The sequence below is a fragment of the Zonotrichia leucophrys genome, chromosome 18, assembly GCF_028769735.1.
Source record: "Zonotrichia leucophrys gambelii isolate GWCS_2022_RI chromosome 18, RI_Zleu_2.0, whole genome shotgun sequence".
NCBI classification, from domain to species: domain Eukaryota; kingdom Metazoa; phylum Chordata; class Aves; order Passeriformes; family Passerellidae; genus Zonotrichia; species Zonotrichia leucophrys.
Window position 1 is genome coordinate 11,001,019 of NC_088187.1, and position 25,272 is coordinate 11,026,290.

At 56.5% G+C, this 25,272-nt stretch overlaps 2 protein-coding genes across 4 annotated transcripts; one reads left to right on the plus strand and one right to left on the minus strand.

Annotated features, from left to right (window-relative positions):
- The first annotated feature begins 5,201 nt into the window (after window positions 1–5,201).
- COG1 (component of oligomeric golgi complex 1) lies at window positions 5,202–15,345 on the plus strand. 2 transcript variants are annotated; one of them, XM_064728789.1, is made up of 15 exons: window positions 5,202–5,531; window positions 6,005–6,249; window positions 7,241–7,422; window positions 8,541–8,711; window positions 8,790–8,943; window positions 9,094–9,304; window positions 9,431–10,186; window positions 10,490–10,636; window positions 11,444–11,605; window positions 11,850–11,977; window positions 12,350–12,458; window positions 13,675–13,784; window positions 13,878–13,953; window positions 14,310–14,346; window positions 15,163–15,345. In XM_064728789.1, the coding sequence occupies exons 1-14, from the start codon at window positions 5,217–5,219 to the stop codon at window positions 14,325–14,327; spliced, it is 2,784 nt and encodes a 927-aa protein (XP_064584859.1). In that variant the 5' UTR covers window positions 5,202–5,216; the 3' UTR covers window positions 14,328–14,346; window positions 15,163–15,345. The 2 variants fall into 2 exon arrangements, with proteins under 2 accessions (XP_064584859.1, XP_064584858.1); XM_064728788.1 differs by lacking the exon at window positions 14,310–14,346.
- A 464-nt stretch (window positions 15,346–15,809) lies between these two features.
- Window positions 15,810–25,153, minus strand: VCF1 (VCP nuclear cofactor family member 1). 2 transcript variants are annotated; one of them, XM_064728796.1, is made up of 4 exons: window positions 24,967–25,153; window positions 23,300–23,396; window positions 18,674–18,736; window positions 15,810–16,457 (listed from the first exon to the last, which is right to left on the minus strand). In XM_064728796.1, exons 1-4 carry the CDS (start codon window positions 25,011–25,013, stop codon window positions 16,221–16,223), a joined length of 444 nt encoding a protein of 147 aa, XP_064584866.1. In that variant the 5' UTR covers window positions 25,014–25,153; the 3' UTR covers window positions 15,810–16,220. The 2 variants fall into 2 exon arrangements, with proteins under 2 accessions (XP_064584866.1, XP_064584867.1); XM_064728797.1 differs by lacking the exon at window positions 18,674–18,736.
- Between the last annotated feature and the right edge of the window lie 119 nt (window positions 25,154–25,272).

A 25,272-nucleotide genomic window follows, 5' to 3' on the forward strand; every position in this document is an offset into this window, starting at 1 on the left:
GCAGCCGGGGATCCATCCCCTGGATCCCGTACTGGGCAGGGCAGGGTGGATCCATCCCCTGGATCCTGCACTGGGAAGAGCAGCACGGATCCATCCCCTGGATCCTGCACTGGGCAGGGCAGGGTGGATCCATCCCCTGGATCCCGTACTGGGCAGGGCAGGGTGGATCCATCCCTTGGATCCTGTTCTAGGAAGAGCAGCACGGATCCATCCCCTGGATCCTGCACCGTGTGAGGGGCGGCGGGGCTGGCCCCACATCTGCTCTATTTGCCTTCGCAAGACTGTCCCGAAGCTTTCAGCTCTGTCCCTGTCGCTGTCGCTGTCCCTGGCTGCCCTCTCAGCCCCAAACCCGGGGCTCTGACCCCTCCCCAAGCCCCTCCTTGTCCAGCCCAGAGGGAGCTCCAGGGAAAGCCCAGGGGAGAGGGAGAAGTGGCCGCTTCCTGCCGGAGCAGCGCGGGGCTGTGCCAGAGGCCGGATCCGTTCACAGGCTCCTCTGCAGAGCCGAGCCGTGGGAACGGGGGGTTTGGGCGGAGAGAACAGCCGGGGCTCGGTCACCCTGCCCGTGCCACCCACCCCGGTGCCACCCACCCGGTGCCACTGTCACCAGCAGAACGCAGCCTGCACCCCGCAGAACAGGCGTGGGAGGTGAGGCTGCAGCAGGTGCCACCTGCTTTGGGCGCCACCTGCTCGTGCTCCATCCCAAACTTCAGCTCGGGATGAAATTTCCCCATTTGGCCCATCCCAGCCTGGGCCACCCCATCCTGCTGTGCCCCCGCTGCCAGCTCCCACAGAGGGCTCAGTGCCAGCTACCTGCCCCTGGCTCTGCTGGGCGCTGCGTTCACTGCAAGACAAAGCAGAGCCATGTGAGCAATTGTTTGCTTTTAACCCTTTCCTGCTGCTCCGAGGAGCAGCGTGCAGGTGCCCGTGTGCGGCACCTCCCTGTCCCTGGCTGGGCACGGGGTGGCAGCGCGGCTCGGGGCACGGCTGCAGGAATTGCAGCAGCTCCGGGGCACCGGGAGAGCTCCGGGAGGGCCGGGAGCGGGGCTGGGCTCGGTGTCAGCGCCGCAGCGATGCGTCAGTGCCGTGGGCACTCGGAGGGGGCGGTGTGTGCGGGGGGCGGGCGGGCCATGGGGAGGGGATGTGTGATGGGGAGGGGGATGTGTGAGTGATGGGGAGGGGGCTGTGTGATGGGGAGGGGGATGTGGATTGGGCAGGGGGCTGTGTGAGTGATGGGGAGGGGGATATGCCATGGGGAGGGGATGTGAGATGGGGAAGGGGCTGTGTGAGTGATGGGGAGGGGATATGTGATGGGGAAGGGGCTGTGCAACAGGGAAGGGGCTGTGAGATGGGTAAGGGGATATGTGAGTGATGGGTAGAGGGCTGTGTGAGTGATGGGGAAGGGGCTGTGTGATGGGGAGAGGGCTGTGTGATGGGGAAGGGGATATGTGAGTGATGGGGAGGGGGCTGTGTGATGGGCAGGGGGATGTGCAGAGCCCCCAGAACTCACCTGCAGCCAGGCCAAACCATCCCAGCCGTGTCCGTGCAAGCCCCGCCACCAAAATCCCAATGGATGAGGGGGAGACCCCTGTTCCCAGCAGCTGCACCTCCCTCAGCGCTGGTTTGATGTGGAAATGCAGAAATCCTGGGAATTCCCTGCCCAGCTTTGTCAGTGACACTTGGGGTGCTCAGATTGGGATCTGAAATGTGTCCCCGCCTTGCTGGGATGGGATCAGGGGCTGCAGGTGAGGAATGAGGGGTGTGGGGCGCTGCCACCACCATCCCAAAGCCACCGAGGCAGGATGGAGCAGGGCAGGGGCACCTGGGGGCTCTCCTTGGCCACCTCTCCACAGCTCACCGAGGAAAAAAGGGCAGGAAAAGCAAAATGTGCTGGGAGGGAGCTGCAGCCAGGGCCCAGCAGTGCTGTAAAAGCAGCAAAATAAAACCTTCTGCTCTTCATTGCTGACTAATAAACATCAGCCCCGCCGCTGCTGCTGCCGCCGGTAACGAAGTTTTCCTTGCCAGCCACTTGATTTTAGTGGGAACTTGACCTCAGATTGGATCTGCTCTGCTCAGGCTGCTGCTGGTGGGGTGAGGAATCTCTGCTGGTGACTGCAGAGCCAAGAGGCTGAGCCTGCAAGAGCTTCACGCCCAGGCTGGGATCAGTGACAGCTCCTGCTGGAGAGGCAGGGAGGGCATTTTCCCAAATGCCAGGGGTTGGGAAGCATGGATTGGGGTGTGCCACAAGCTCCCTGGGCTGCCTGGAGCTGGGGCTGGGTCACTCCTGAAGCTTTCCAGTCCCAGCAAGGCCTCCCAAAGCCTGGGAGAACCAATTCCCCTTTTCCTTGGTGTGCCACAAGCTCCCTGGGCTGCCTGGAGCTGGATCACTCCTGAACCAATTCCCCTTTTCCTCAATGTGCCAAAAGCTCCCTGCGCTGCCTGGAGTTGGGTCACTCCTGAAATTTTCCAGTCCCAGTGAGGCCTCCCCAAAGCCTATGAGAACCAATTCCTCTTTTCCTCCTCACCACTGCCTCCCCAGAGAGGCTGAGTGAGGGGTGGCCCCACAGCTGCTCAGTCCCACGGATCCACCTGCATGGGGACATCCCTGCTGTCCCCTCTGTCACCCCCGTGTCCCCTCAGAGCCAGCCTGGCTCTGGGCTCTCTGCTGTGCTCCAGAGCCAAATCCTGCTCGGGTGGGCAGGAGGGGCTGGGGATGGACCTGGAGCCTTCCCAGAGCATCTCTGCAGCTCCTCGTGCTGGCTCCACGCTGCCCTGGACTGAAAGCATCTCCTGAGCTGCACTGCCGTGTGTCTGAGGGTTCCCCACCCTGCCACGGTGGGAAGAGCTTTGTCCTTGTGGGACACCTCACTGAGGGCTCCAGAACTGCCCAGCTCCCCATCCCAGGCAGGGAGAGCCCCCAATCCAGGCTCAGAACTGATCCCAGGCTGCTCAGGGAGAGCCTCCATCCCCTCCCTGCTGCTGCTGCAAGGGGAATCACCAGCAAAGGGCACAGCAGACCCCAGAGCTGCCTCCCTGCTGCTGAGAGTGGAACTGACTGCTGCTGCTGCTGCTGCTGCCCAGGGCAGCCCTGCCATTCCCTTCCCAGCCTGGCACCGGCCCATCCTGAGGGGTTCCAGCTCCTCTCTCTGCCTGCTCCAGGGCTGGACTGTGAAAAGCCAGGAGAGGAGAGCCAGCCTGGGAGGATCCTCTTCTTATACAAACATTTCACACTTCTAAAAATCGAAACTTAAAATTGCAACACTCCTCCAGCTGTGTCCCGAGCAGGAGATGCTGAGGGATGCAAAGCCTGGCCACTCCCTCTATGCATCCCTCCATCCATGGATTTTATCCCTCCATGGATTCCATTCCCTCTCTCCATGGATTCCATCCCTCCATCCCAACCCCACGCCGTGTCTGATTGTAAATACATGTAAATTGTATATTCTGGCTGTGCCCAGGGGGGTTTTCTCTTCACTCACACAGCCCCACAGGGCATTGGTGGCACCAGGAGGGAGCACAGAGGCTGCTGCCACTCTGCCAGGTGATTTCTGCAGGGCAGGTGGGTGAAGGGAGGTCTCTGTTCCCTGCAGAGCCCCCAGCAGCCCTGCCCATGCCTGTGTCCCTGCCCTGGCAGTGGCTCTGTGCCACCAGGACGTGCCCAGGCCGTGTCCCTGCTCCCAGCCCTGTTTTCCTCCCTGGTTTCCACATTCCTCAGTGTCCTGATGTGGGATTGAGCTTCCCTGCAGCAAAGGCTCCTGACTGCCACGGTCTGTGCCACAGGGAGGGAAATAAAAGATTTTCCTACAGTTTCTGGTTGTGTGCGTGTGTTGGAGCAGTGGGGTATGAGCCAGGCTTGGGCACCTCCCTGTGAGAGCATCCCAGAATTGTTCAGGCTGGAAAATCCCTCAAATATCACTGAGTCCAACCGTGGCACTGCCCAGGCCACCACTGTCCCTGTCCCCAAGTGTGACACATCCACACAGCTTTAAATCCTTTAATTCAGGGATGGGGACTGTCCCCAAGTGCCACATCCAAACAGCTTTAAACCCCTTAATTCAGGAATGGCAATTCCCCCACTGCCTCTGTCCCCAAGTGCCACATCCACATAGCTTTAAAACACTTAATTCAGGGATGGGGGCTCCTCCATTGCCCTTTCCATGCAGAAATTCCTCCTGATGTCCATCCTGCCCCTGCCCTGGCACAGTTTGAGGCAGTTTCCCCCTGTCCTGTCCCTGGGAGCAGAGTTTATCAACTCCTGTAAACAAAAAGTTCTGTGCAGCCCAGCAGCACCAACACTGCCCACACAAATGAACCAAATCGCTCCAAAACACCTGGGATTCTTTTATTCCCATCTCAATTTGCAGCATAAACAGGATTTTAATAAAACACCCTTGTGTTTTATTAAAATCCTGCTTTTAATAAAAGCCCACCAGCTCTGCTTGCAGAGCATCTCCCCCGGAGCTGGATCCCTCCTGGCTCCGGATCTGCCTCTCTATTGGGGCTGGAAAGGACATTAAAGCTCAATCCCATCCCACCCCATCCTGCATGGATTTTGGGGGAATATCCCGCTGCTCAGAGCGGTGCTTTTGGAAGGAGAGGATGGGCAAACACCCCCAGCCCTATTGGAACCAAGCAGCCCAAAGCGCCCTGAGGGCGAAACATCCCGGTGTGTGTGGAGTGACAGCGGCACCCGCAGGCCGCGGAGCCCGACCCGTTTCCCGGGAAACGGGGAAGAAAAAGAAGACGCAATTAAATAAACAAACAAACTATAAATAAAATAAACAAAGCGGCGTTTGCTCCCTTCTGGCCGCGTCGCTGTGGCAACGCGGCTGTGCCCGGGACAAAGATGGCGGCGCTGCCATGGCAATGGCACAGGGGGTGGGACTGTGCCCGGCACAAAGATGGCGGCGGCGCTGCCATGGAAATTATACTGGGGGGGGTGGGACTGTGCCCGGCACAAAGATGGCGGCGCTGCCGTCCGCACTCAGGCCTGGATGTGCCCGACACAATGATGGTTATGCTGCCACGGTAACGGCACTTGGGTGCGGCTGTGCCCGGCACAAAGATGGAGGAAGCGCTGCCACGCTAACGGCATTGTGTGGGGCTGTGCCCGGCACAAATATGGCGGTGCTGCCGTGGCCACATTCCGTGTGCCCGGCACAAAGATGGCGCCGCCCCGCGGTGACGCCCGGAAGCGCCATCCCCTTCCCGTGCCCAAGATGGCGGCGGCAGCTCCGCCGGTGCGGGCCGGGCCCGGTGCCGGTGTCGTGGCGGCGATGGCGGCGCGCGGTGCCGAGGCCGAGGCGCTGTTCGAGGCGCACACGGCGGCCGAGCTGCGGGCGGTGGAGCGGCGGCTGCGCGCCGGTATCGAGCAGAAGCGGGAGGAGCTGCGGCAGATGGTGGGCGAGCGCTACCGGGACCTCATCGAGGCGGCCGACACCATCGCCGAGATGCGGCGGAGCGCCGAGCGCCTGCTGGGCGCCGTCAGGGGGCTGCAGCGGGGCGGCACCGCCCGGCCCGGCCCCCCCGGCACGGTGAGCGACAGCGGGGCGGCCACGGAACCCCGCGGGGCCTCTTTCCCCCTTGGACCCGCTCTTTTTCCCGCACTCCATCTCCCTGCCTGGCCCCTTCTCCCACTTCCCTCTCCTCCTCCATCCCTTCTTCTCTCCACCCATCCCATATTTTTGCCCCTCTTTTATCCCCCTGTCTATTCTCCCATTCCTTCTTTCCCCCTTGGACCCGTTCTTTTCCCCCCATTCCTGCCTGGTCCCTTTCCCCGCTCTCACCCCTTTCTCACCTTCTTCTCTCCACTTATCCCCTATTCTTGTCCCTCTTTTATCCCTTTGTCTATTCCTCCATTCCTTCTTTCCCCCTTGGACCCACTCTTTTACCCCCACTCCATGTCCCTGCCTGGCCCCTTTCTCACCTTATTCTTTCCACCCATCCCATATTTTTGCCCCTCTCTATCCCCTGTCTACCCCCTCATCCCCCCGTGTTCCCCCTCCAGGTTCGCCCACCGGCTCACCAGAGTTTCTACGGGGCTGCAGCCCAGCTGAAGCTGCTGCTGGAGGTTCCCGAGCAGGTCTGGGGGGCGGTGGAGGGCGGCCGGTACCTGCCCGCGGCCCGGCTCCACCTGCTCGGGGCTCACCTGCGCCGCCAGCTGCAGCTCGACACCCCCCGAGCCCGCTCCAGCGCCGTGCTCGCCCGCTTCCCCATCCTGCTGCGGCAGGTGGCGGCGGCCAGCCACCTCCGGTGAGCCGGGAACGGGCACGGAACGGCTGGGTGAGGAGGGGTTGAACCTCTGGCACAAGTTACGCAGAGAAATTTTGGCTGTCACATCCCTGGAAGTGTCCCAGTGCCCCATCCTGGAAGCTGGATGAGACTCGGAGCAGGCTGGTTTAGGGATTTGGAAGGGCTGGGTGAGGAGGGGGCAAGGGTCTGGCACAGGTTACACAGAGATATTTTGGCTGTCACATCCCTGGAGGTGTCCCAGTGCCCCATCCTGGAAGCTGGATGAGATTTGGTTTAGGGATTGGGAAGGGCTGGGTGAGGAGGGGGAGAGCCCTTGGCAGAGCCCCTTTTTGAGGTTACACAGAGATATTTTGTCCCATTTCTGGAAGTGTCCCAGTGCCCCATCCTAGAAGCTGGATGAGATTTGCCTGGTATAGGGATTTGGAAGGGCTGGGTGAGGAGGGTGTGAGCTCCTTCTCAGGTTACACAGAGGAGTTTTGGCTGTCCCATTTCTGGAAATGTCCCAGTGCCCCATCCTGGAAGCTGGATGAAATTTGGTTTAGGGATTTGGAAGTGCTGGATGCTAAAGTTCCCTCCCAGCCCAAAGCAGTCCCTGTCAGTGGCTCAGACACAGCCCAGGGAAGGCAGGACAGAAATGAGCTGCAGGAAGGTGGGAGGATAATTCTTCACCTGTGCCAGGAGGTTCTGTCACCTGGATCCCAAAGGAAAACCCAGGGCAGGTGCCAGGCTGGTGGCACAGTGCCCCAGGAGTGCCCTGCAAAGCTGGCAGGCAGGGACAGAGGGATGTGAGGGACAATCCCATGGCCAGCAGCACATCCTGGGGGCTCCATCAGGTAACAGGACAGGACTGATTTAGGGAGATCCTTTCCACCCCAAAAAATTCCACTTAAAACATCTCCCCAGCCCTGTAACACCCAGATACCAGTGGGAAGAGTCCCACACAAGCCACGGTGTGGCTCGGGCAGTGACTCCCGCCTGGTTCCCGTGGCAGATCCACCATCCTGCAGGAGAGCAAGGCCCTGCTGCGCTGCCCCACGGGCTCGGAGCAGGCGGTGGCAGAAGCCCTGTGTGCCATCATGCTGCTGGAGGACAGCTCCCCTCGGCAGGCCCTGGCTGACTTCCTGCTGGCCAGGAAAATGGCCATCCAGCAGCTGCTGAACCAGCCCCACCACGGTCAGTGCCACGGGCTGCTCCCTGCGGGAGAGCCCCAGAAACTGGGGGGATGGCGAGTGGGGAGATGGGAGGTTCCCATAAATTGGGAATATGGTGAATGGGAAGATGGGTGTGGGTGATTCCCATAAATGGGAAAATTCCCATAAATTGGGAAGACTGTGAATGGGAAGATGGGAGATTCCCATAAATTGGGAAGATGGTGAGTGGGAAGATGGGAGATTCCCATAAATTGGGAAGATGGTGAGTAGGAAGATGGGAGATTGGTGATTCCCATTAGTTGGGAAGATGGGAGATTCCCATAAATTGAGAAGATGGTGAATGGGAACATGGGTGTGGGTGATTCCCATAAATGGGAAGATGGGAGATTCCCATGAATGGGAAGATTGGTGATTCCCATTAATTGGGAAGATGGTGAGTGGGAAGATGGGTGATTCCCATAAATTTGGAAGATGGGAGTGTCCCATAAATTGGGAAGATGGTGAGTAGGAAGATGGGAGATTCCTGTGAATGGGAAGATTGGTGATTCCCATTAGTTGGGAAGATGGGAGATTCCCATAAATTGAGAAAATGGGAACATGGGTGTGGGTGATTCCCATAAATTGGGAAGATGGGAGATTCCTGTGAATGGAAGATGTGATTCCCATAAATTGGGAAGATGGTGAGTGGGAAGATGGGAGATTCCCATAAATTGAGAAAATGGGAACATGGGTGTGGGTGATTCCCATAAATTGGGAAGATGGGGGATCCCCATATATGGGAAGATGGGTGATTCCCATAAATTGGGAAGATGGTGAGTGGGAAGATGGGAGATTCCCATGAATGGGAAGATTGGTGATTCCCATTAATTGGGAAGATGGTGAATGGGAAGATGGGAGATTCCCAGAAATGAGAAAATGGTGAATGGGAAGATGGGCGATTCCCAGAAATCTCATGGCGACAGGGACACTGCAAAACAGCACCAATATTAACCAGTTGTCAGGGGCTTAGGCCAGGCCCGCCTGTGCTGGGGAAGCAGGTGGGGCATTGAGTCCTTTGCCCTGCAGCCCTCCCTGGGAGGGACCCCGGTGGCCCTGAGCCGTGCTGAGGGGCTGCCCTGGCTCAGAGCCCCCTCTCTGCAGGCGCAGGTATCAAGGCCCAGGTGTGTTCCCTGATGGAGCTGCTCAGCACCACGCTGTTCCAGGCCCACGCTCTGTTCTACACCGTGCCCGAGGGGGTGCCCCCGGAGCCAGCCCTGCCCTGTGGGCTGCTCTTCTCCACCCTGGAGAGCAGCACGGGCCAGAACCCCGCAGGTGAGGCCTGCACCTGCCCAGGTGTGCGGGCAGGAGGGCAGGGTGCCCGTGCTGGGCTGAGCCTGGCTGTGCTTGCAGGGAGAGGAGGGCTGCTGGAGGAGGATCTGAAGCTGAGCAGGTGGTTCAAGTACCTGCCCGAGTCTGTGGTGGAATTCCAGCCGGCCCTGCGGACCCTGGCACACCCCATCAGCCAGGAGTACCTCAGGGAGACCCTGCAGCAGTGGATCAACATGTGAGTGGGACAGGGCAGTCCCAGCCTGGCTGCTTCCTCCTCATCCCCTCCTCATCCTCACCCTGACGGAAGCAGCCAGAGGCAGCCCAGCACACCCAGCACCCTGTGCCAGGGCCTCACCCGCTCACAGGGGTGAAACTTTGCCTGCAGGTGCAGTGAGGACATCAGGACGGGGGTCAGGACGCTGCTGGTGTACGTGAAGAGCATGAAGGGGCTGGCAGGGATCCGTGATGCTGTGTGGGAGCTGCTGTCCAGCGAGTCCGGCAGCCACAGCTGGGAGGCCGTGTGCCGGCGCCTGCTGGGCAGGCCTGTGTCCTTCTGGGAGGAGCTGCTGCAGGAGCTCTTCCTGGACAGGCTGCAGGTGGGTGCTGAGCCCTGGGGAGCCTTGCTGTGCTCCCCCAGGCATTGTCTCACCCAGCTCGCAGTGCGCTCAGGGTGGGTTTCAGTGTCCCATTGAGTTTGGTTTTCTCTCCTGGTTCCGTTGCAGACTCTGACCAAGGAAGGCTTCGACTCCATTTCCAGCAGCTCCAAGCAGCTGCTGGCTGCAGCCTTGCAGGAGTTGGAAGTGAAAGGTGGCAGCGGTGCCCTGAGCAAGCAGATGCAGCTGGAGCACAACGTGTCGCTGTTCCTGTGGTCGGAGAGCCCCGGGGACCTGCCCGGGGACGCGGCGTGGGTCAGCGTGGGGCAGCGCGGGCCCTTCGCCCGCAGCGGGCTGGCCATGAAGGCACAGGCGCTCACCCCGTGCGTGCAGAGCTTCTGCTCCACGCTGGACTCCAAGCTGAAGGCCAGGCTGGAGGATGTCCTGTCCTACCTCCCCGGGGACGACTCTGTCCCCAAGGAGCCACCACACTCTGCCTTTGACCGCTTCGCCGACGCCGGCACCGTGCAGGAGCTGCTGCGCGACCGCTGCGTCTCCTGCATCCAGCACCTCCTGGGCTGTGTCCAGGAGCAGCTCCAGAGTGCCCAGAGCGAGCTGGACACCCCTGGGGATGCCAGGCTCAACGCCGTGCTCTTCATGGCCAGGCTGTGCCAGGCCCTGCCCGAGCTGTGCCCGCACCTGCAGCGCTGCGTGCTGGGCCGGGCGGGCGGCGCCGAGCCCAAGGAGCCGCGCCCTGCCAAGAAACTGGGCAAGGGCAAGGCCCCCGAGGTGCCCCCCGAGCTGGCCAAGTGGCAGGGGGTGAAGGCAGAGCTCCTGCAGCAGAGCCTGGTGGCTTATCAGCTCTGGAGCTCGGCTGTCACCAAAGTAAGGAGCAGTTTCCCTCCTCAGAGGTGGTTTTGGGGAGGGTTCCCTCGCTGGGGCTGCTCAGAGCATCCTGTGCTGCTGCCTGGTCACAGGGTGGCTCCAGGGGCTTGGTGTCCATGAGGAGCCCTTGGAGCCCTCACTTGGGCTGCCCACAGCTCCCTGTGCTGCTGCCTGGTCACAGGGTGGCTCCAGGGGCTTGGTGTCCATGAGGGTCACTCTGGGAGGTGCAGCAGGTCACAGGCTGGCTGCCCTTGGCTCTGTTAGAAGTGTCCTGAGATTGGGACTTTCATTGTTTTGCTCCAGGCTCTGGTTCAGTGCTTCACCCACACGTTGCTGCTGGACACAGCTGGCTCTGTCCTGGCCACAGCCACCAACTGGGACGAGATTGAAATCCAGGAGGAGACCGAGTCTGGGAGCAGTGTGACATCCAAGATCCGGCTGCCTGTGCAGGTATGAGGGACAGCCTGAGGGAGGAGCCCAGCACTGGCTCCAGAACCACTTACTGAGAGCAGGGAGGGTGTTTGGTGTCACCAGCAGGGGACAAACACTCAGTGGTGCTCTCTGAGACACTCACCTCGTGAGGACAGAGGTCAGAGGAAGGAAATAGGTCATTATTGCTGTTTATCTCTATGAGGAAGGTTGGCCCAGATCCTGTAAAACTGAGCCAGAGGAGGACTTGGGCCTGGTTTAAACACAGAGGTTCCATGGAAGCTGGGTGCATTGGAGGACAGGGCTGCAGCAGTGGGACTGGGGAATCCTGAGGGAGCTGAGGCTTCCCAAGGCTGTGGTGGTGGCACAGGAAGGGCCTCCCAGGGACAGAGCAGGTGACAGAGGGGAGGAGGGCCAGGCTGGAGTGAGTTCTGTGTTTGCACAGCACGGGAGGGGCTGGACAGGGAAATGCAGTGAGCCTTACGCAGTGAATTCTGTTATCTGAGGGGAAAAGCAGCTGGGTGAGAATGCAGGAGGCCCAGGAGGTGAGGGGGGAACAGCCCAGGGAGTGGGTGGGCAGAAGATTAACAGGCAATTCTCTTCTCACTGCACTCAATTTCTGGTAAAGTCTTTTGGGGGCTTTGGGAGCTGCTGTAACCCAAAATCAGGGGTGTCAGTAACCCAGACCCTGTGAGATACCTGAGCCAAGCTGTGGGGCAGAGCTTTGTGGCTGCTCTGGGACACTCCCACCAGGCAGCAGAAGGGATGTGGAGGGGAATGGAAGGGAATTTACAGAGCAGCTGCAAATGAAGTCTGTTCTCTGCCCAGCCCTCGTGGCACGTGCAGTGCCTGCTGTTCAGCCTGTGCCAGGAGGTGAACAGGGTTGGTGGGCACACCCTGCCCAAGGTGACGCTGCAGGAGCTGCTCAGGAGCTGCATGGCAGAGGTGCTGGCTGCCTATGGGAAGCTGGTGGAGCAGAAGCAGGAGAAGGTACCTGGCTGTGGGATGGGAGGGAGAAGGTGCCTGGGAATGCAGGGGCACATCCAGCTCCTGGAACAGAAAAATGACAGCATTGCAATGCCTGTCCTGAGAGCTGGAAAGGGAACACCCTGGAAAGGCAGACACCAGATTTCACACTCTGGTTGTGCCTCGGCCTTGGTGTTCTCAGATGTTGCTCCTTGGGCAGCGTGCCCTGTGCCAGGGAGGAACCCATTCCTGCCTGTCCTGTTTGCAGAGGCCAGACAGCTTCCCCCTGACCCAGAGCAGGGCTCTGCAGTTACTCTACGACCTGAGGTACCTCAGCATCATCCTGACAGCCAAGAGTGAGGACACAAAACCCAGCAGGATCAAGCAGGACTCTGGGTATGGCACATTCTGGGGCTCACATCCTCCAGCAGGGCTTTGGGGGGCCCTGAACCAGTGCAGGCTCCGAGCTCTGACACTGCACAAACACTGAGCTCGTCCTCAAACCAGAGGAGGGTGCTGTGGCAGGGGCAGGTGTCCATAGGATACCCCTGGACAGAGCAGTTGAGCTTCCAGCCAAGAGTCAAAGCCCTGGGAGGTAGCACGGGGAGCAGTTTGGGTTGTGTAAGAGCTGGAAGGCCTTGGGGCAGCTGCCCTTGTGCTGAGTAATTCCTGCTGTGCTCAGTCACCCCAGACAGGAAATCCCTGGCTGCTGCAGAGCTGGCAGCACCAGGATGTCACCCTGACAGGAGCTCTCTGCTCTGCCTGCAGCATTGAGAAGATCATCGACTTCCTGGAGGGACACATCGATCCCTTTGACCTGGATGTCTTCACCCCACACCTGAACAGCAACCTGAACCGCCTGGTGCAGAGAACCTCGGTAGGGAGCAGGGCTGGACAGCAGGAGCTGCACAATGCCCTCAGCAGGGCAGCTGGGCTGGCTGTGAGCTGCTCAGTGCCTCAAGATAAGCACTGGCACTCGCCTGCAAAGGGGAAGAGTGCTCGGTGCCAGCTGCAGATAAGAGGAGCTGGCTGAGCCGGCTGCACGGCCCCGCTGCTGTGGGGCTGCCTGAACTTTATCTAACAGGATTCACTGGGGCCTGTGCCACACTAATTGGGTTAAGTGGTGCTGAAACAGGTCTGGGACTCAGCTGTGGGAATGATTAAACACCAGGGTTAAGAGAGGGGAGAGAGGCACTTCCTGTTCACACTCAGTGCTGATGGTGTGCAGTGGATTTACCACGTACTGTGGGGTCAGCTCTGCAGGAACCCCAGATCCAAACTGCTCCTGCTGCCTTCCAGCTTCTCCAAATCCTGATGCTTTCCAGCTTCTCTTCCCCAAATCCTGGGAGCTTCTCTTCCCCAAATCCTGCTGCCTTCCAGCTTCTCCTCCCCAAATCCTGCTGCCTTCCACCTTCTCTTCCCCAAATCCTGCTGCCTTCCAGCTTCTCTTTCCCAAATCCTGCTGCCTTCCAGCTTCTCCCAAATCCTGCTGCCTTCCAGCTTCTCCTCCCAAATCCTGCTGCCTTCCAGCTTCTCTTCCCAAATCCTGCTGCCTTCCAGCTTCTCCTTCCCAAACCTGGTGCCTTCCAGCTTCTCCTTCCCAAATCCTGCTGCTTTCACCTTCTCTTCGCCAAACCTGGTGCTTTCCAGCTTCTCTTCCCCAAATCCTGGCGCCTTCCAGCTTCTCTTCCCCAAATCCTGCTGCCTTCCAGCTTCTCTTCCCCAAATCCTGGCGCCTTCCAGCTTCTCCTCCCCAAATCCTGCTGCTTCCAGCTTCTCTTCCCCAAATCCTGCTGCCTTCCAGCTTCTCTTCCCCAAATCCTGCTGCCTTCCACCTTCTCTTCCCCAAATCCTGCTGCTTTCCAGCTTCTCTTCCCCAAATCCTGGTGCCTTCCACCTTCTCTTCCCCAAATCCTGGTGCCTTCCACCTTCTCTTCCCCAAATCCTGCTGCCTTCCAGCTTCTCTTCCCCAAATCCTGCTGCCTTCCAGCTTCTCTTCCCCAAATCCTGCTGCCTTCCAGCTTCTCTTCCCCAAACCCTGCTGCCTTCCAGCTTCTCCTCCCCAAATCCAAGCCTCTGCTGGTGCCTTGCAGGTTCTCTTTGGGCTGCTGACTGGGACAGAGAACCAGTACACGAGCAGGGGCGGCGCTCTGAGCTCGCAGGAGCTGCACAACATCCTGCCCTTAGCATCCAGCCAGATCAGGTGAGGCACCCAGCTCTTCCAGGCATCCTCCTGCCTCTGGGAAGCTGCTCTGGAATTTGCTGCTTCCCACATTTCTTTCTTCCATCTCTCAAGGTTTGGACTCCTGCCACTGAGTATGTCGAGCTCAAGGAAGAGCAAGTCCACTGCCAGGAGCACAGAAAGAGTCCAGGTTGGTGTTTGAACTGAGCTGTAAAAACAGGAATATTTCCCAGTATTCATTGTCCCCCTGACACTGGAGTTTATGGGCAAAGAAGAAAGTAGCCAAACATTATTTCACCTGATTTTTATTTTCAGTAAAATGAATCATTACGGCAGCACAGCAGGGGATGGGGTGGATTTCTCCAGGACTGCCCAAACCCCACCCAGCCTTTGCCCCTGTGGTTTTGGGGCCACTGCTCTGTGGCAGGCAAAAACCACTGCAGGGGCAGTGGGGGCTGACATGGATGAGGGCAGTGCATCAAAGCTCATTAAAGAGGCTGCAGGAAGGGCTGAGGGACAGCAGCTAATGCCTGAACTCCTTTGCAGTGGGATGCTGCCCTGTAACCTGAGGAGGCCTGGCCAGGTACCCCAGCTGTGTGAGGCTGTCCTGCTGCTGCTCCCCTGGTGCTGAGCTGTAGCAGCCAATCTTTCTGTTGCTCCATTTCCCCCAGTTTAAAACATCTGCTTAGACGGAGCTCTGTGTGCTGGGTGAGAGCCAAGGAACACCTCAGTGCTGTGGCAAGCAGCAATTCATTTATTTCCTTTATTTATTACCAGCCCAATCTATCCCTGCTGGTCTTGGCAACTGGGACAAGTTGTTGAGTTGGTAAGAGCCAAGACAAAGAGGTCAAGGCCTGGTTTTACCAGTGTCATTTGAGATGGTGTTCAATTTCTCAGAGCCCTTAAGGGCCAGATCCAGCAGAAGGGGTGTTTAAAAGCCCAGAACTTCCCAGCAAAGGTGTTCCTTACCTCTCACAGCTCAGCTGGACTAGAGCATAGCAGTGTGCAGTGGTGTCTGCCTCGTTCTGTCACTCCCCTCAGCTCCGTGCTGTGCTCAGCACACCCGTGTCCTGTGCTGGCCACACTTGTCAGGATCCCTGACAGATGCTTGCTCCTCCTTCAATGCTAAAACTCTTCTGGAGAGGTTCAAACCTGCAGTTCTCCAGGAACAGCTCCTGCAGGGGCACCAGCTGTGCTTCTACCACGCTGTGTGAGGGTTTTGCTGAGTGTTCCTCGGGGTTTTATGAGCATTGAGTGACATCTGCCAGGCGCCTGTTGCCAGCAGCAGCGAGGTGTGTGTGTGTCACTGCCCCAGCAGTGCCACTGCCCTGTGCTGCTGAGGGGCCAGAGGGAGCCCCGGGGCTGCTGTGACAGTCAGAGTCACTTTTGTGTCCCCAAGGGCCCGGCTGCAGCTGCTGTGCTGCCCAGGGAGGACGAGGCCCGGCCGGGCTCGCTGTTCCGGCAGCTCCTCACCGACGACGAGGACGCGGCGGCCCCGTCCCTCTTCAAGCTGGGCTGGCTCTCGGGCATGGCCAAGTGAGGCAGCAGCAATAAAACTGCTCTGGCTGTTTGTCTCCACTGAGATGTGTGTGTGTGTCTGTCTGTCTGTCCCCTCGGTGACACCTCCGGGGCTGTCAGGATCCCCATCCTCAGAGCAGGGCGTGGCACGGGAAGCAGGCACAGCTTGGACTGTCCTTGTCCCCTGGCTGCTCTTTCACCTCCTATCCTCACATTGTTAAATTAAAGGGGAAAAAAAGCCAAAACAACCTACACACTAACAGAAAACAAAACATTTCACAGCTGGGAAGGGGTGCTGGAGCAGGGTGAGACGCCTGTGTCCTCCAGGCACCACCTCCCTGCTCTGAGAGGCCCCTGCAGCACCTGCCCGACCTGTCCTGCTCTAATTTCACATTTCCCTGCCAGCACTGAAGCTCATGAGAGAAACCTCATCACCCTGAGCTGGGTGGGAGCTCACAGGCCTAAGCACCTGCACTCGCTGCTCCTATTCTCACTAACTCTAAATGCTCAAAAAATTATGTTGCCAAATCATTTTTTAACTAGTTTATTGAAATTAAAAAAAGACTTATAAAACTGAAGAGGAACGCTTAAGAGAACTTTACAGAAAGCAACAACTTGCTAACAAACAGATTAGGCAGTCAATTGGAATTGGACAGTTTGCAATCCTATAACACACATGTGGACTCCTCAGTCTCCTCTTGCCACGTACTTTAGAACCACCCCAAAAAGAATCCTATAAAAATTGCTTCAAAGCCCCTTTTGCATTGCAATAGTGCAGCAAACCACAAGTAAACAATCTCCTGTTAACCTGTTATTTCAAATATAGACTGAAAAGGCAACAGGCAATTTTGTGCAATTCCATTTTAACAAACTTTGAAGTTGAAATATCAAATCTACACAGTGCTGTCCCTTCACAGAAGGCAGGGAGCTGCTGGGTCATCATGTAGGGAGGCGTCCCCGGCTCTGTAGGCTGTGGAAGTGGGCTTCCTTCAGGATCTGGTTGATGTGGAAGTAAGGACCTTGGCTTAGTGCAGACTGCTCGTGGAAGGGCTGGGAGGAGACAGGGCTGGATCCTGCAATCCTGGGGTTGAGGCTGGACTCTGCTCTGTCGGGGCTGTTGATGCTGCTGCTGCTACAGCTGCTGCTGCTGCTGCTGCCGCTGTCGCTGCTGGAGGACTGGGACACACAGAGGGTGAACAGCACCATCAGACACTTCCTCCTCACCCCACAAGCCTTTAGGACAAACCCCTCCCTTGCACACTTCCAGCCCGATGGAGTGATTACATCCACCTTGGCACGGAGAGGTTGTTGTTGCCCACGGCAGTGTCACAGAGCTGAAGGGACAGCCTGCACCCGGGGTGCAGTGACCTCCAGGGTGCTGGATTCCAATCCTCCCCAGTTAAAGCCTCAGCTCTGCCCCCAAGCCCACGTTTGCACCAGTGCAGTTTGCTGGGGTGCTCCGAGAATTGGAAAATAAAGAACATTGCCAGGGAGCTGCAGTGCCAGTGCAGGCAGGGCAGGGTTGGCACTAGAGGTTTGAGGGGAGCACCATGCAAAGCTCTTTCCTACAAGGCAACCCCAAAGTGAGATCTGAAGCATCCAAAGCAAGAGCTGTGAGAAACAAAACACACAAGACCCACTTTAAGTCTTTGAACACCCTACCATCAATACTCTGCTCCCAGTTAAACACTCCATGGCAGAGTTAGCTGCAAGTGTTCCACAGCAATTCCACACCAATTTACTCAACATGACAGTGAAAGAGCAACAGGCACTGAGGAATTGCTCATGCAGGAAAAAGAACTCAGCACTGACTGGGATAAGAGGCCAGGGCTCATTTGCCAGCATTTAGGACAACCACATTTCATGGGAATGGCTGGAAGAGCATTTGCCATCGTCATAAGGGATTCAAAGACATAAAACACCATTTAAGGGCTGCTAAGGAAAGGTTCCATTAGTTCCAGTTTTAGTTTGTGTGATCTGCTGGTCAGGACCTGCAAATATCTGGGTGAGTCAATCAGCAAGTGGCTACTCTGCCACCCCATAAATGATTCATAAAAGCAGACAGAGTAAGTGACAGCAGCTAAAAAAATCGATATTTTTGTAAGGATTAAGCCACACAAGTCACAGCTTTGTGGCCACATCAGATGAGGACAAATTTCACTAAATCCTCAGGGATTTACCAGTCAGCACCACTTCCACAAGGGCTTCACCTGGAGTAAATCAGGAATGGTGCAAGCTGCACCCAGCACTGTGTGTGTAAATCAGGAATGGTGCAAACTGCACCCAGCACTGTGTGTGTGTAACAGGATGGTGCAGCTGCACCAGCAGTGTGTGTGTGTGTAAATCAGGAATGGTGCAAGCTGCACCTAGAAGTGTGTCAGGAGTAAATCGGGAATAGTGCAAGCTGCACCCAGCACTGTGTGTGTAAATCAGGAATGGTGCAAACTGCACCCAGCACTGTGTGTGTGTAAATCAGGAATGGCAGAAACTGCACCCAGCACTGTGTGTGTGTAAATCAGGAATGGTGCAAGCTGCACCCAGCACTGTGTGTGTGTAAATCAGGAATGGTGCAAACTGCACCCAGCACTGTGTGTGTGTAAATCAGGAATGGTGCAAGCTGCACCCAGCAGTGTGTGTGTAAATCAGGAATGGTGCAAGCTGCACCCAGCAGTGTGTGTGTGTGTAAATCAGGAATGGTGCAAGCTGCACCCAGCACTGTGTGTGTGTAAATCAGGAATGGCAGAAACTGCACCCAGCAGTGTGTGTGTGTGTAAATCAGGAATAGTGCAAGCTGCACCCAGCACTGTGTGTGTGTGTAAATCAGGAATGGTGCAAGCTGCACCCAGCAGTGTGTGTGTGTAAATCAGGAATGGTGCAAGCTGCACCTAGAAGTGTGTCAGGAGTAAATCAGGAATAGTGCAAGCTGCACCCAGCACTGTGTGTGTGTAAATCAGGAATGGTGCAAACTGCACCCAGCACTGTGTGTGTGTAAATCAGGAATGGTGCAAACTGCACCTAGCAGCATGTTTGTCAGGAGTAAATCACACCCCCAGCAGCGTGTGCAGTGCCCAGGGAGGCACTGGGGATGTTTGGGTAGAACACAACCCTCCCCCCGGCCCTGATCCACCATCGATCCTGACCATCCAACCCTGACAAATCCCTTTGTTTTGCTAAGCACCAAAAACGCTGCAGCGCTGTGGGAGCACAGCAAGCCAAGCCAAGGGCCCCGGGCTGCGAGAGGGGAGAGAAACACAGCGGGGTGATTGGCCAGGGAGCAGAGATGGAACCACGGGAGCCAGCAGCCCCTCTGCCCACACCAGAGAGGGAGAGCCCCGGCAGCACAGGCAGAGCTGGGGGTGCTGGGCAGCGCAGCACAAAGGAGAGAAACCCACCGCACAGGACACTTTGGTTCCTTTTAGTCTGCGCTCCTTAGTGGGCTTCGTTACAGCCACCTTCTGCAAATCAAGGTAAAAATCCAAATGAGAACCTGGCCTGGCTCGCTGCTCACGTTTCACATCTCAACAAACATTTCCCAGCTGTTAGCAGTGAGGGTTTTGTGCATCTCAGAGCTGGCAGCGTGTCCTGGGACGTGCTTCTGACACCTCAGGCTGGTGACAGAGGGGGCTGCTCAGACCCTCTTTATTTCCAGCTCTCTAAGGCAAAGGTTCACTAGCACTGGCACCCCTTCATCGCTGCCCACGTCACATGGAGCACCTACCATGTCCCCAGGCTGTGGTGCACGCTCTGAAACGCATCTGGACTACAATCAGACAAGAAAAGAATCCTTAAAGTCATCAAGTCAGCAAGACAGGCATCAACAAAGCTTTACAGGGCCAAAGGACAGCAGCCCAGTGATATTTATGAATACTTCAGTTATCAAAAGGGCATCTTCAAGGTTTACTGGGCTCATTAACCCTTAGCATCACACTTCAAGTTTTAAAACAAACAAATGTCCCGTTGAATGTGCAGATCTGGGACAATCCCTCGGGACAGGAACTGCAGAAGGAGCCACTCGACCCCTGCTGCTCTCAATGCCTTCAAGAGGAGTTTAACAGAGCCACGATCTGGTTTCAGTTAGAACTGAAGAGCAGCCCTTCCCTGGATAGTGGGGGACAAGAACTTTGATAACTTTGATTTGATCTGTGCTAGGAACCCAGCAGTGTTTCACTCCTGCCCAGAACAAAGAGGAACTGTGAGAAACTGGGGTTTGCAGAAGTCGTTCAGGAAGGAAAGGGTCAGCCAGAACACTCAGACTCGCTTCCTTCCCTGGGAAAACCAGAGCAAAGGGTTTGCACTGGGGACTGCCCAGGCTGCAGAGCTCAGCTGGGAACCTCAGCATTGGAGGATCCACTGCAACCCCAGCACTGCCCTTGGATCCACTGCAACCTCAGCATTGGAGGATCCACTGCAACCTCAGCATTGCCCTTGGATCCACTGCAACCCCAGCACTGCCCTTGGAGGATCCACTGCAATCCCAGCATTGCCCTTGGAGGATCCACTGCAACCCAGCACTGCCTTGGAGGATCCACTGCAACCTCAGCATTGGAGGATCCACTGCAACCCCAGCATTGGAGGATCCACTGCAACCCCAGCATTGGAGGATCCACTGCAACCCCAGCACTGCCCTTGGAGGATCCACTGCAATCCCAGCATTGTCCTTGGAGGATCCACTGCAACCTCAGCATTGGAGGATCCACTGCAACCCCAGCATTGGAGGATCCATTGCAACCCCAGCATTGGAAGATCCACTGCAACCTCAGCACTGCCCTTGGAGGACCCACTGCAACCTCAGCTTGAGATCCACGCAACCCATGCCCTTGGAGGATCACTGAACTCAGCATTGGAGTCACTCAACCCCAGCATGCCCTTGGATCCACTGCAACCTCAGCACTGCCCTTGGAGGATCCACTGCAACCTCAGCATTGCCCTTGGATCCACTGCAACCCCAGCACTGCCCTTGGAGGATCCACTGCAATCCCAGCATTGTCCTTGGAGGATCCACTGCAACCTCAGCATTGGAGGATCCACTGCAACCCCAGCACTGCCCTTGGAGGATCCACTGCAACCCCAGCACTGCCCTTGGAGGATCCACTGCAACCTCAGCATTGGAGGATCCACTGCAACCTCAGCACTGCCCTTGGATCCACTGCAACCTCAGCATTGGAGGATCCACTGCAACCCCAGCATTGGAGGATCCACTGCAACCTCAGCACTGCCCTTGGATCCACTGCAACCTCAGCATTGGAGGATCCACTGCAACCCCAGCACTGCCCTTGGATCCACTGCAACCTCTCCTGGCCTGATCTGGGGACAAGCAATGGATTTCTGACCAAACACAGCTGAGCTCCTGGAAAAGGGAGGACAGGCTGAACAGGAAGGGAAATTCCATGGCAAAGGCTCTGCCTTGCTAATGTTTAACCCTGGCTGCAGCTGCAGCCCCGAGGCTGTGCCTGGCCAAGGACTGAGCCCAGGGCAGAGGTTTCTGTCACCCTTGAGTGGCCTCTCCAGAGCACCAGGAAGGGCACATCCTTACAGCAAGTGCCCAAAAAGCAGCACTGATGGAGACTGAAGAGAATCTGTTTCCATCCTGGGGAAGCTGCCAGTGCTGCCTGTCCTGGGTGAAAGGACAATGCAGCAAATCCTCTGGGATTGGATGTGATGTGGATGAGCAAATCAGGGACTGAGGGGTAACATCACAACAGCTCAGGTTTGAATTGCCACTGAGGAAAAACCTCCCTTCACCTCATCCTCCACAGCAAAACGTGCAAGACAAAAATAATGGGAAGAGATCTTGGCAAAAACCACAGCCTGGCTGCCATCAGGTTTAAAGCACTGTCTGAGTGCCCATCCTGAGGCTGTGTTCTCAAAGAGGCCTCACTCTGCAAGAGAGAACAGTCAGTTTGAACCAAAACAGCCCACAGGAACCAGGACTTTGGGTAATGTTTCACAAAAGCAGGTGTGCAATGCCCTGTGATGAAAAGCAACTCTCCTGTGCTCTTGGAAGTCCCAGATTGCTCCCATTCCCCTTTCCCAGGCAACATCCCAAATCCAGGGGGATTTTAACCAGCTAGAGGTGTCTTTGCACACAGCAAACTAAATGCAAGTGTTGCAAAGTGGCTGAGACGTTGCAAGCAGCACCAATGGGGAGCACTCGTGCACAGTGAGCACAAGGATTTCTCCCCTTGGCACTGGAAGTCCTTAACCAAATGTTGGAATAACACAGATTTAATCTCGTGGCTTGAATTTCTGGGCATGCTCAGCTGAGGCATCTGACAAGAAAAAACAAGCCAAAAAAAAAAAAAAACCAAAAAGCAAAAAAAGCTCCATTCATCAGGAGAAAACATTGGGAATTCTGTTCTGTGCTGTTTGAGAAGCTGTGCCCACATTCCTCCCTGCCTCACCCCAGGGTTTAATGAGTTAAAACCAGGCTTTAGCAGGCAAGTGCATGCAAGAAGCAGGGTCTGTGTTAGGCTGAGCTGTTCCAGGGCTGCTGTCACCCCTGGTGTGTGGCACTGCCAGCCCTGCCCCATCACCAGGTGCTCACACTGCAAGCAAAGGTGCTGCTTCTGCCACTCACCATTTCCTGATATCCTTAATTTCATTAGTGCCACACTAAATCCGTGCCAAAGCTGCTTTGGCCTTACCTACCCTACACACACCGAGGGCTCTGACCTGCGGGACAATGATCCAGGGTCAGCTGGCACAAAGCAGGGCTGCTGCTCCCAAAAACCCCAAAATGCAGAGTTTCCCTCCTGAAAGCACAGCAGCTTTCATCCTTCCTGATGGAGAGCAGCTCTTAGGGCATTTCCAGCATTCCTGTCACTTAATCTACTTGTCCAGGTTAACAGAGAGTTTCCCTCACAACAGGAATGTAGAAATATCCATTTCCAGATTGTAAAAGAGCTCCAAGTTACACAGCAACTAAATATTTTCTGTGAAGTACAACTAAAAGTTAAATAATTGAGCTAATTCCCTCACAACAGGAACGTAGAAATATCCATCTGAAACAATTTCCAGATTGTAAAAGAGCTCAAAGTTATACAGCAACTAAATATTTTTTGCAAATTACAATCAACAGTTGAATAATTGAGCTAATTCCCTCACAACTGGAATGTAGAAATGTCAATCTGAAACCATTTCCAGATTGTCAAAGAGCTCCAAGTTACACAGCAACTAAATGTTTTCTGTTTTTCAATTAACAGCTGAATAATTGAGGTAATTCCGTAATAATTCAGACTGTAATTGCTCATTACAATCCACCTTCAAAGTGAGGAGGCTCTGAAAAACTGAGGATATTTCCAAAACCTTCAAAGAAATTAATGTCATTAACTTCAGAGTGCTCTGCACCCTTTTCCCATGAATGTTTTACAACACAAGGACGTGGCTCACAGTGAATTTTCAGGTGATTCACCCAGGTGACATCTGGCAGCAGTTGGGAAATCAGCAATTTATTTTTTTTAATAAAAGAAATCTCAAATTGCATTGAGAGAACACATGTCTGGTGAGGGGTAAGAAAACAAGAGTTTATCTCACATCCAGCAAAAAAAAAATAAAGGAAAATAGGAGAAAAAAAACAATGAGGTTTGAGTTTGTCTTGCTTAAACTGAGCAGCTCTACCAGAGCATTTTTTGCACATCAGATAAGGCCTGCCTGGAATGTGTTTTGTCTTTCTCCCACAAATAATCACCTCCCTGTGAGCCAAGGCAAAGCTGATGGTCAGGCACAGTGAGCACAGGGACAGATCCCCCCAGCTCTGGGCACAGCTCAGCCCAAACCAAACCCAAACTGCTGGAAATTCTTTCCCTGGGTGCTGCAAGGCAGGATTTGAAATTTCCTCCCAGAAATATTCAGGCCAGGCATAACCAGGCTCACTGGGAATGCTGATTTCCAAACTGATTTCAGTCTCTGATGTCACCAAGCCAAACCTCACGAGCTCAAACACAAAGCTATGAAATAAAAATGAAAATAAATGCACAGGTATTGAAATGCAGCCTGGCTTTGGCTGGGAAGGCTCTCACCTCAGTGTCCCACGAGTCCTGCAGGACAGAGCTCCTGGTGCTACGTTTGCTCTGGGGAACGTGACCATCCTCTTCAGGGCCGTTCCTCCTCCTCTTCCTGCAGGGACAGGAAATGAGCAGTGAAAGAAAGCTCACTGAAAGCTCATTGATCCACTCTGTTTGTCCTCTGAATGCACCCAAAAAGGGCAGGGACACCTGATAAATGAATGCAGGGTGTCCCCAGCCCCCGAGGTGCTGGGGGCTCCCACATTCCCCAGAGAAAGGATCCTGCTCCTCACAAGATGTTTCCTATCAGTTTAAGGGATGTGGATTAAAACCATCCTTCAGAATAAACTCATTTAACAACTGCCAGCCTTGCAGGTGTAGAAATAATCCCTGGGCTCAGAGTGACACCTGACAGGCTGGGGACAGCCCTGGGACGAGTGGCACTGAGCACATCTCCAATTATTCACCTGCTCTCACCACCCCACAAGGACTCTTCAGCCTCTCCCCTCTGTTTGGAGTCACATTCCAAAGCAACCGCATTTCCCAAATGAGGTTTTGTCAGGAAACATCTTGTGGAAAACAAACTCTTCCCTGTCTCTGATGGATTTCCCACCCTCTCATGGCACCTTGCACTGTCTGGCATGGTGGGTGCAGGTTTTAACCTCATTTTTATCCAGATCTTTGCAGGCATTGAGGCAAAGCAGAGTTGGGAGGAGGACAGGGCTGATATTCCCAGATTGCAGGAGATAAAACCTCAACGACCAGGCTGGACAGGAGCTGGGACAAGCTGGGGCAGAGGGAGGTGGCGCTGGGTGGCACTGAAGGTCACTCCCAGCCCACGATTGGTGATTCTGTGCCACCAACACAGCAGCAGCTGCTCCCCAGCAGCCTCCCAGAATTCCCACACAAACATCAAACGATTCCTCCCCGCCCCACAAACACGACGAGTCAGCCAGGATCCAAAAAAACACGGGATGGAGCCGTTCTGGTGTGCCTAAAATTAACCCGTGCTCGGATGAGTCAAAACACACTCGAGGGAGGCATTATAGGTATTTATAACCGGCTCCTCTCTGTGCAGCAGCCTCTGGCCCACGCCTACAGCCCGGAGCTGCCTCGCTGCTCCCCAGCCCTCAATGGCAGGCACTGGACGCTGTCCGTCTGTCCGGGATCGCTCTTTGGGGAAGGGATTCTCCTCTGGAGCCTCTGGCTCCTTCCTTCCCCAACCCCTGCGGTGACCTCGGCAGCTCGGACGGGGCTTGGGGCACCCTGGGTGTTTGTGCCCATGGTAGGGGGAGCACAGGACGGGCTTTGGGGTTCCTTGCACCCCATTCCCCAACGCCACAATCCCCCACAGCTCCCACTCGCCCCACGATCCCTCAGCTTCTCCCCCACATCCCTCATCTTCCTCCCCACATCCCATGGTAGGGGGAACACGGGACGGGCTTTAGGGTCCCTTCCACCCCATTCCCCGACCCCACGATCCCCCTCAGCCCCTCAGCGCCCACCCGCCCCACGATCCCTCAGCTTCTCCCCCGCATCCCCTCACCCTCCGGAGCGCCCCCAGCCTCCCCGACCCCCGCAGCCCCACTGAACCCTCCGAGCGCTCGGTGTCCGCTCTCCCCTTCCCCTGAGCGCGGCCGCTCCTTCCCCCCGCTCCCTCAGGCCTCGCCGCCCTCACGCACCTCTGTCTCGCTCCCCGCTCGCTCGGCAGCGGCTGCCGGCAGCTCATGGCGGGCGGGAGCGCGGCGGGGCGGGCGGAGGGGCCGCGCTGAGCGGGACAGGCCGCGCCGAGGGGCGGAGGCCGCGCTGAGGGGCGGCAGCGCGGCCCTGCCCGGCCCCGAGCGCCGCTTCCGCCGCGTCCGCCGCTTCCGCCGCCTCGCCCCCGTGACGTCACGGCGTGCGCCGGGGCGGGGGCCGGGACATTGTGACGTCACAGCGCCGCCGCGCGGGCGGGCTTTGTGACGTCAGCGGGGCGGTTCCGGTGCCGG

Excerpts from the sequence above, each read along its gene's own strand:
- COG1 (XM_064728788.1), top strand. The coding sequence starts at position 5,217 with ATGGCGGCGGCAGCTCCGCCGGTGCGGGCCGGGCCCGGTGCCGGTGTC. Across the intron at positions 5,532-6,004 it reads GGCCCGGCCCCCCCGGCACG|GTTCGCCCACCGGCTCACCA; the intron begins GTGAGCGACAGC and ends TTCCCCCTCCAG. Across the intron at positions 13,954-15,162 it reads GGAGCACAGAAAGAGTCCAG|GGCCCGGCTGCAGCTGCTGT; the intron begins GTTGGTGTTTGA and ends TGTGTCCCCAAG.
- VCF1 (XM_064728796.1), bottom strand. The coding sequence starts at position 25,013 with ATGAGCTGCCGGCAGCCGCTGCCGAGCGAGCGGGGAGCGAGACAGAG. Across the intron at positions 23,397-24,966 it reads GAGCGGGGAGCGAGACAGAG|GAAGAGGAGGAGGAACGGCC; the intron begins GTGCGTGAGGGC and ends CTGTCCCTGCAG. Across the intron at positions 16,458-18,673 it reads GAACCAAAGTGTCCTGTGCG|TCCTCCAGCAGCGACAGCGG; the intron begins GTGGGTTTCTCT and ends TGTGTGTCCCAG.